Genomic DNA, 10,000 nt, shown 5'->3' with positions numbered 1-10,000 from the left:
TCTCCCCTCAGGTAGATTCCTAGTCTTCTATCTTCCCTCAGGTAGGTCCTAGTCTTCTATCTCCCCTCAGGTAGGTCCTAGTCTTCTATCTTCCCTCAGGTAGGTCCTAGTCTTCTATCTTCCCTCAGGTAGATTCCTAGTCTTCTATCTTCCCTCAGGTAGGTCCTAGTCTTCTATCTTCCCTCAGGTAGGTCCTAGTCTTCTATCTCCCCTCAGGTAGGTCCTAGTCTTCTATCTCTCCTCAGGTAAGTAGGCTAACAGAGGGAATCTGAATTTTTCTGAAAGTAACAGTGTGACACAGCTAGCTTGTTAAGGGTGACTCTAGTAGCATTTCAGTCAGTGACTTCACTCGCTCAGACCTTTTGAAGTAGTCGTTATTTCACTTGCTCTCCAAGATGCTTGGCTTTTGTGAACCGATAGGTAACGATGCTTCATGGGTGACTGTTGTCGATGTGTTCAGAGGGTCCCTGGTTCGAGCCCAGGTTGGGGCAAAGAGAGAGACGGGAGAAATACTGTTACTTGAAGAATTCAGAATGTAGCCAACATCCCCATCTAGGGGAGGTTTTGGAACATTACAGGTTGTTACAACTAAGATTTTTGACATATATCTTGCCTACGTATTAGTTTATGTTAGTTAACAGTTACACAAATTCAGTAACAAATATTGAAAGAGCATTAAGCTTATTTTAAATCTGCTTCAGTAAAAAAAGTATTTAATAAAACAAATTTAAAAAGGAATTTCTCGTATGCTGACTTGATTCACAAATTAAAAGCCACACTTGTCTTTTATCAACCAAATATGGCTTAATAAATGCATTTATCTGTAATACATGCAAGAAGAAAAAGGACATATGTTCATTTTTTTTAAATGATTACAGGAGGAGGATAGAATTATGGTCAGAAGGTTAAGAGCCCGTAAAAACGGAAGCCATCGCCTCAGTCGCCATTCAACGGCAGTTTAAAACTTTCTGAGATGTAGCCATTATTTACTATTTTACACCTAGGGTTACTGTACATAACTTTAAACCATTTTTATAAGAGATTCATCTAAATTGAAATATTCCAGGCATTTATATATAAATTCAGTCGTACTTTATTAAAAGCCTTTTCAAAGTCAGCTATGAATAGCAGGCCTGGTTTCCCAGAGTTTTCATATGTGGTCTATTGCTTCCAGTACTTGTCTTATACTGTGGCTTGCAAATGTATTCACCCAGTGGCTTGCAAATGTATTCACCCAGTGGCTTGCAAATGTATTCACCCAGTGGCTTGCAAATGTATTCACCCAGTGGCTTGCAAATGTATTCACCCAGTGGCTTGCAAATGTATTCACCCAGTGGCTTGCAAATGTATTCACCCAGTGGCTTGCAAATGTATTCACCCAGTGGCTTGCAAATGTATTCACCCAGTGGCTTGCAAATGTATTCACCCAGTGGCTTGCAAATGTATTCACCCAGTGGCTTGCAAATGTATTCACCCAGTGGCTTGCAAATGTATTCACCCAGTGGCTTGCAAATGTATTCACCCAGTGGCTTGCAAATGTATTCACCCAGTGGCTTGCAAATGTATTCACCCAGTGGCTTGCAAATGTATTCACCCAGTGGCTTGCAAATGTATTCCGCTAGTGTACTGCAATCTTTAAGTCACACCACAAATTCTCAATTGGTTTGAGGTCTGCGCCTTGACTAGGCCATTCCAAGACATTTAAATGTTTCCCTTAAAACACTCGAGTGTTGCATTAGCAGTATGCTTAGGGTCATTGTCATGCTGTATATACTGTACCCTATATCATCTACTGCATCTTTATGTAATACATGTATCACTAGCCACTTTAACTATGCCACTTTGTTTACATACTCATCTCATATGTATATACTGTACTCGATACCATCTACTGTCTCTTGCCTATGCTGCTCTGTACCATCACTCATTCATATATCTTTATGTACATATTCTTTATCCCTTTACACTTGTGTGTATAAGGTAGTAGTTTTGGAATTGTTAGGTTAGATTACTTGTTGGTTATTACTGCATTGTCGGAACTAGAAGCACAAGCATTTCGCTACAATCGCCTTAACATCTGCTAACCATGTGTATGTGACAAATAAAATTTGATTTGATTTGAGTTGGCTGAGTAGAACAGGGGAACAGGTCCGTGGGGAATCCGAGGTGCCAACTGTGCACAACACTTAGGGAAACATATCCATTGTTTTTGTCAAAACTGCTCAAACTCAGTAAATGTGGTTGGGAATCATTGATGGACAGGAATATTAAACCATTGTCTCTGATTTTTTTTCAAGCACATTGAAGATGAAGATCGCCCACTCAGGAATAGTAGATAGAATCTTGGCTTTATTATTTATTAATATTTATTATTTAATATTTGTGTCATTGTCTTGTTGAAAAATACAACTCTACCAAAGGGTTGGATTTTCAGCAGACTGAGGCGGATTTTCATTAAAAAAAAATAAAAAAATTGTGCTCCTTTTATGTTTATTTTGATCCTGACAAACTCATCAGTCCGAAGACAAACATACCCATAACATGATGCTTCCAAAATACTTTAAAATGCAGAGGGTTTCACTCTGTGTTGCGTTGTATTGGATTTGACCCAAACTGCTTTGCCGTGTTGTCTTGCAGTATTACTTATCAGCCTTGTTGCAATCAGCCTTGTTGCAATCAGCCTTGTTTTAACACAGTTTTCCTTCCCTTCACTTTGTCATACAGTAATGTGGAGTGAATGCAATGTTGTCGGTCCTTTCTGTATTTTTTTGTAAATATTGTGGTGGCAGCATCATGTTATGGGTATGCTTGTCACCAGCGGGGACTGGTCAATTCGTTAGTATCTAGATAATAAAATGAATCTAAAAGAAAATCTAACCCTGGCATAAAGTTGTAATTTTCTGCGGGACAATTACACAAATGTTAATTCCTAAGACACACTGTGAAAAACACACCCACAAATGTTAATTCCTAAGACACAAATCTAGGGCCTAGATTCAATCAGATTCAAGCGTTAACCGACGATAGCAGATCCCCCAGCATATAGCAGATGTTTTGGCGTGTGTTGGAGGTGGAACCGTGTAGGACCTGTCAAATCAGTGAGCAGCTGCTTATTGTGATCACGAAGCCACATCCGCCCGACTCACGTTAGAAGTTCAGAACAAGAATGTGTAGGCTACATAGAATTTTTTTACACTCAAATTTAAAAAATATTATTCAACAAAACAACAAGGCTTTCAGTCATCCTAATTGAGGTTTTGCATCTCAAATTCCACTGTTCTAATTTGTAAACAAGGCTGAATGGGATTATGTTAATGAGACTCCATGCAGCCAATGGCAATGTTTAGGTATAATGCAGGGAACCACTATGCAGATGTCAGCTAAAGCGGATCTGATTGAATATCATCATTTAGAATTTTTCTTTTCACTTTGAAAATGTATACTAGGTTGTGTTGATCTGTAAGGGAAAAAAGAAAATCAAACTTAATCACTTTTTATTTTCAATATAATTTTAAAGCAGAGAAATGTAAAAAAAAAAAAACTGTGCAAAGGGGTGTGTCCACTAGCGACCGTAGATGAACATCAATTGTAAAAACATTTATATCCTCTTTTACTCGATCAGTAAGAGAACAAAACTACAGCACACAGAAGTGACCATGACAGAATGGTATTTTGCATCACAGAGGGACGTTGGTCACATTAGAAGATGGGTGATTACCAGTGGTGGCTGGTGGCACTTATAAATGGGAGGATGGGTTTATAGTAATGTCCGGAACGGAATGAATGGAATGGCATCAAACACGTGGTGTCCATTCCATTTCAGACGTTATTACGAGCCGACCTCCCCTCGCCAGCCTCGTCTGGAACACTGACAACTAACAATTAGTCAAATAGTATCATTTTAGTGGATAAAGGGACAACCCGTGAAAAGACTTATGTACTCTCACAGTTAAATGCTGATTCTCACTAATTGACTATCTTATGATGAGTACAATGTTATTGTGGGACATGACTACCACCACTAGAGAGTGCTAACCTCTCTGAAATGAACAGTAATCCCATTATATGTCGGATACTGCATTTACATTTACATTTAAGTCATTTAGCATTTATTGTTGTTGTTGTTGTTGTGTAAAATAAAAATAAATAAAATAAAACTCCAACCATCAGGGGTGTTCCGAGGGACACTGATGGACTCAAAACTACAGGTACTCTCTAAAACGTACCAATTCAACATTTATAGTCACTTCCCATTTGGAAACAGTTTCTATTTCTACAGTGTGCTAGCGTGGCTGATTGATTACTTGTTGATGAAATGGGAAATATCTATGATCATATCGACCTGAGAATGTTGTGGTGAAGGTCTTCACTTCTCTCCTCTCAGTCTCCTGACACCTCCACTTCCTGTTGTTCCAGTCAGAAAGCCCAGGAAAGTAACACCTTGCATTAACATGTAATTGTCGTCATCGGATCAACATGATCCGATCACTGTTTGATCAAGATTTTCTCAGAACACTGCGTCCGTATTGTGGCCAGATTCCCTGGAGTGTGCAAAGCTGTTATCAAGGCAAAGGGTGGCTACTTTGAAGAATCTAAAAAATATAAAAAATATTTTGATTTGTTTAACACTTTTTTTAGTTACTACATATGTGTTATTTCATAGTTTGGATGTCTTCACTATTATTCTACAATGTAGAACATAAGTACAGATTAAGAAAAACCTTTGAATGAGCAGGTGTTCTAAAACTTTTGACTTGTACGTGTGAAATTAGTTTTGATTTAGAATGGACCATTACCATGCTGGAAACAGGGTCAGTGTGAAAAAAATACATCTATACAGTTAAATAGTGACTGAAACTTTTCCCTTGATTCATTTTAATGCCTGCCAGCTAGGCTATACTACTGTTGTAAATATAAGCAATGTGCTTAATATTAGGAAAGTTGAGAAATAAATATAGTAGACCTAGCTTATAGAAAGCTGATGGGATCCTCCTCTCTTTAATAGAGGCCATCACTCGTGCAATTGCATAGCCTATAGAAATGTTGCGCAACATGAGCTCATGGGCTCGCATTAAATGTTTGATTAGATTTTCAATTACATTTTGTATTAATGTGAGAGTGATTAGAGGCACAATAGAGTGCAGAGTACCAGGCAGTGAGCAAGTTTGGTAGGTTACTAATGACACTCGGCAGCATCATACCGTGGAGAAGCCTAGTTACCGTGACTAAATGGTCACGTGGAATTTGACTGCCTTCATGCCTCGTGACCGTCGGTGTGGCGGTAACAGTTACCACAACAGCCCTAGTATAGACTATCTTTGCCATGGTAACAAAGCTGTATGTTGTTTAGTTACAAAAACAAAAAACGTGGGAAATTACTATGTTCCTTTTATTGAGATTCTGTGGTGAAACTGAACGACAACTTACAACTATTTCCCTCTCTGCATCGCCCCAGAAAAACAGAAGTGGTCTGTACGACCAGTGTTGCTGACATATGTGTGTGAATGTGTGTGTATGTGTGTGAATGTGTGTGTGTATGTGTGTGTGTATGTGTGTGTGAATGTGTGTGTGTATGTGTGTGTGTATGTGTATGTATGTGTGTGTGAATGTGTGTGTGTATGTATGTGTGTGTGTGTGTGTGTGTGTGTGTGTGTGTGTGTGTGTGTGTGTGTGTGTGTGTATGTGTGTATGTATGTGTGTATTTATGTGTGTGAATGTATGTGTGTGTGAATGTGTGTGTGTATGTGTGTGTGTGTGTGTGTGTGTGAATGTGTGTGTGTATGTGTGTGTGTATTTATTTATTTTATTTCACCTTTATTTAACCAGGTAGGCTAGTTGAGAACCAGTTCTCATTTGCAACTGCGACCTGGCCAAGATAAAGCATAGCAGTGTGAACAGACAACACAGAGTTACACATGGAGTAAACAATTAACAAGTCAATAACACAGTAGAAAAAAAGGGGAGTCTATATACATTGTGTGCAAAAGGCATGAGGAGGTAGGCTAATAATTACAATTTTGCAGATTAACACTGGAGTGATAAATGATCAGATGGTCCTGTACAGGTAGAGATATTGGTGTGCTATTTACCAATAGACTATGTACAGCTGCAGCGATCGGTTAGCTGCTCAGATAGCAGATGTTTGAAGTTGGTGAGGGAGATAAAAGCATGCGGGTGCAGGCAGCGATCGGTTGAAAAGCATGCATTTGGTTTTACTAGCGTTTAAGAGCAGTTGGAGGCCACGGAAGGAGTGTTGTATGGCATTGAAGCTCGTTTGGAGGTTAGATAGCACAGTGTCCAAGGACGGGCCGGAAGTATATAGAATGGTGTCGTCTGCGTAGAGGTGGATCAGGGAATCGCCCGCAGCAAGAGCAACATCATTGATATATACAGAGAAAAGAGTCGGCCTGAGAATTGAACCCTGTGGCACCCCCATAGAGACTGCCAGAGGACCGGACAGCATGCCCTCCGATTTGACACACTGAACTCTGTCTGCAAAGTAATTGGTGAACCAGGCAAGGCAGTCATCCGAAAAACCGAGGCTACTGAGTCTGCCGATAAGAATACGGTGATTGACAGACTCGAAAGCCTTGGCAAGGTCGATGAAGACGGCTGCACAGTACTGTCTTTTATCGATGGCGGTTATGATATCATTTAGTACCTTGAGTGTGGCTGAGGTGCACCCGTGACCGGCTCGGAAACCAGATTGCACAGCGGAGAAGGTACGGTGGGATTCGAGATGGTCAGTGACCTGTTTGTTGACTTGGCTTTCAAAGACCTTAGATAGGCAGGGCAGGGTGGATATAGGTCTGTAACAGTTTGGGTCCAAGGTGTCTCCCCCTTTGAAGAGGGGGATGACTGCGGCAGCTTTCCAATCCTTGGGGATCTCAGACGATATGAAAGAGAGGTTGAACAGGCTGGTAATAGGGGTTGCGACAATGGCGGCGGATAGTTTCAGAAATAGAGGGTCCAGATTGTCAAGCCCAGCTGATTGTACGGGTCCAGGTTTTGCAGCTCTTTCAGAACATCTGCTATCTGGATTTGGGTAAAGGAGAACCTGGAAAGGCTTGGGCGAGGAGCTGCGGGGGGGGGTGGTGCTGTTGGCCGAGGTTGGAGTAGCCAGGCGGAAGGCATGGCCAGCCGTTGAGAAATGCTTGTTGAAGTTTTCGATAATCATGGATTTATCGGTGGTGACCGTGTTACCTAGCCTCAGTGCAGTGGGCAGCTGGGAGGAGGTGCTCTTGTTCTCCATGGACTTCACAGTGTCCCAGAACTTTTTGGAGTTGGAGCTACAGGATGCAAATTTCTGCCTGAAGAAGCTGGCCTTAGCTTTCCTGACTGACTGCGTGTATTGGTTCCTGACTTCTCTGAACAGTTGCATATCGCGGGGACTGTTCGATGCTATTGCAGTCCGCCACAGGATGTTTTTGTGCTGTTCGAGGGCAGTCAGGTCTGGAGTGAACCAAGGGCTGTATCTGTTCTTGCATTTTTTGAACGGAGCATGCTTATCTAAAATGGTGAGGAAGTTACTTTTAAAGAATGACAAAGGCATCCTCAACAGACGGGATGAGGTCGATGTCCTTCCAGGATACCCGGGCCAGATCGATTAGAAAGGCCTGCTCACAGAAGTGTTTTAGGGAGCGTTTGACAGTGATGAGGGGTGGTCGTTTGACTGCGGCTCTGTAGCGGATACAGGCAATGAGGCAGTGATCGCTGAGATCCTGGTTGTGTGTGAATGTGTGTGTGTATGTGTGTGTGAATGTGTGTGTGAATGTGTGTGTGTATGTGTGTGTATGTGTGTGTGTATGTGTGTGTGTATGTGTGTGTATGTGTGTGTGTATGTGTGTGAATGTGTGTGCGTGTGTGTGTGTGAGTATGTGTGTGTGTGTGAATGTGTGTGCGTGTGTGTGAGTATGTGTGTGTGTGTGTGTGAGTATGTGTGTGTGTGTGTGCGTGTTATTTCTGTAGGCCGATAGTGACCTATTCCTCAATACCCAGAACCAGCTACTGTCCAGCTACTCAATTTGGTTCTGGAAACAGTTTAGTTTTGGTAGAACACTGGTGTGTAAATAGAATTTCTGACATTTTAGCTAATATCGCCATTGCTTACCAGCTCACGTCCCCAGCTCCGATGGGAAAATCTGGTGTAGAGTGAGGTGTCATCCTAAATACACCCTCCTGCTAGTGAGGCACCTAACAACTGTTCTAGGGCTATTGCATTGTCGCTTACGCGTTGCTTCCAACCTCTAGGGGTGTGCGCGTGTGTGTGTGCGTGTGTGTGTGTTTTGGGGGGTTGCAAGATGGAAGATGGACCAAAAAGTATTTTTCCCATCCTCTTCCTCCTCTCCCTCTTGTTCCTCCTCCTCGTCTTCCCCCACATCCTCTTCTTCCTCCACCCCCTCCTGTTCCTCCTCTTCGTCTTCCCCCACATCCTCTTCTTCCTCTTTCCCCTCTCCTTTCTCCTCCACCTCCCGTTCCTCCTCTCCCTCCTGTTCCTCCTCCTCGTCTTCCCCCACATCCTCTTCTTCCTCATCTTCCTCCTCCCCCTCCTGTTCCTCTTCTCCCTCCTGTTCCTCCTCCTCGTCTTCCCCCACACCCTCTTCTTCCTCTTTCCCATCTCCTTCCTCCTCCACCTCCCGTTCCTCCTCTCCCTCCTGTTCCTCCTCCTCGTCTTCCCCCACATCCTCTTCTTCCTCATCTTCCTCCTCCCCCTCCTGTTCCTCCTCTCCCTCCTGTTCCTCCTCCTCGTCTTCCCCCACATCCTCTTCTTCCTCATCTTCCTCCTCCCCCTCCTGTTCCTCCTCTCCCTCCTGTTCCTCCTCCTCGTCTTCCCCCACATCCTCTTCTTCCTCTTTCCCCTCTCCTTCCTCATCTTCCTCCTCCCCCTCCTGTTCCTCCTCTCCCTCCTGTTCCTCCTCCTCGTCTTCCCCCACATCCTCTTCTTCCTCTTTCCCCTCTCCTTCCTCATCTTCCTCCTCCCCCTCCTGTTCCTCCTCCCCCTCCTCTCCTTCCTTATCCTCCTCCTCCTCCTCCTCTTCCTCCTTCTTGTTCCAGACTGTGGGGAGAAGATCACTCTGTGTATCTCCGTCCTCCTCTCCCTCACCGTCTTCCTGCTCCTCATCACGGAGATCATCCCTTCCACCTCCCTGGTCATCCCTCTGATTGGAGAGTATCTCCTCTTCACCATGATCTTCGTCACTCTCTCCATCGTCATCACCGTGTTTGTCCTCAACGTCCACCACCGCTCCCCGGGGACCCATAAGATGCCTCGCTGGGTCCACTCTGTCTTCCTGGACCTGATCCCCAGGTGGCTGTTCATGAGACGGCCCGCGCCGGACGGACGGAGACGCAGGTTGTTGTTGCTCCAGCAGGGGGCAGCGGTGGCACAGCACCAGGGACGGACCACCACCACAAGACTACCAGGTGATAATAACAGGACCATGAACAACACGTTGGTAGACTGTGATTTTTAGGGCCGGTTTCCTGGACAACAGGTAAAGCCTGGTTCCAGAACTATTAAACATTATTTAATGGTGATTTTCTGCTTCTTAGTCCTAAACTAGGCACACATTGATAAACATGTGCCCGGGAAACTGGCCCTCTATATTTGTTTTGTTGTACTCCCATGACCGAGGCAACTTTTTATGTAGTTTAAATGTATCAAATCCAATCATCAATTAATGACTGAGTTCCTTAATTCAGGCCTAGTCCGTTCTCCCTGCCTCAGCACCTCAGCCAGCTGGCTTCGGGACGGAGGAGGTGGGTCCACGGAGGATCCCCAGAGACGGACGCCCTGTTATGAGGACCTGGAGCTGGGGGCTTTGACCTCGTACTTCTCCTTCCGCCCTCCGTCACCCAGACCCCCGGGCTCCACTCCTCCACCCCAGCAGAACCACCCACCCCCAGGGGCAGGGCAGCCCCAGAAACGTCTGGACAGGGGAGGAGGAGGTGGGGGAGGAGGAAGAGGGGTGAATAGAAGGGATAAAGCCACCCAGCGACC

The 10,000-nt window shown here is 44.1% G+C and overlaps 1 protein-coding gene across 1 annotated transcript in view; it reads left to right on the top strand.

Moving 5' to 3' along the window:
* chrna2b (cholinergic receptor, nicotinic, alpha 2b (neuronal)) overlaps nucleotides 1-10,000 on the top strand; it is a 42,091-nt gene that overhangs the window by 30,848 nt on the left and 1,243 nt on the right. Inside the window, exons 7-8 of the mRNA XM_064991740.1 lie at nucleotides 9,055-9,423; nucleotides 9,703-10,000. The exon at nucleotides 9,703-10,000 is cut by the window's right edge and continues 130 nt beyond it. Of these exons, the coding sequence (XP_064847812.1) occupies nucleotides 9,055-9,423; nucleotides 9,703-10,000 (667 nt within the window). The remainder of the gene's footprint in view (nucleotides 1-9,054; nucleotides 9,424-9,702) is intronic.

The sequence above is a fragment of the Oncorhynchus masou genome, chromosome 16 (genome assembly GCF_036934945.1).
Source record: "Oncorhynchus masou masou isolate Uvic2021 chromosome 16, UVic_Omas_1.1, whole genome shotgun sequence".
NCBI classification, from domain to species: Eukaryota; Metazoa; Chordata; class Actinopteri; order Salmoniformes; family Salmonidae; genus Oncorhynchus; species Oncorhynchus masou.
This window is presented reverse-complemented; position numbering and strand designations above follow the sequence as displayed.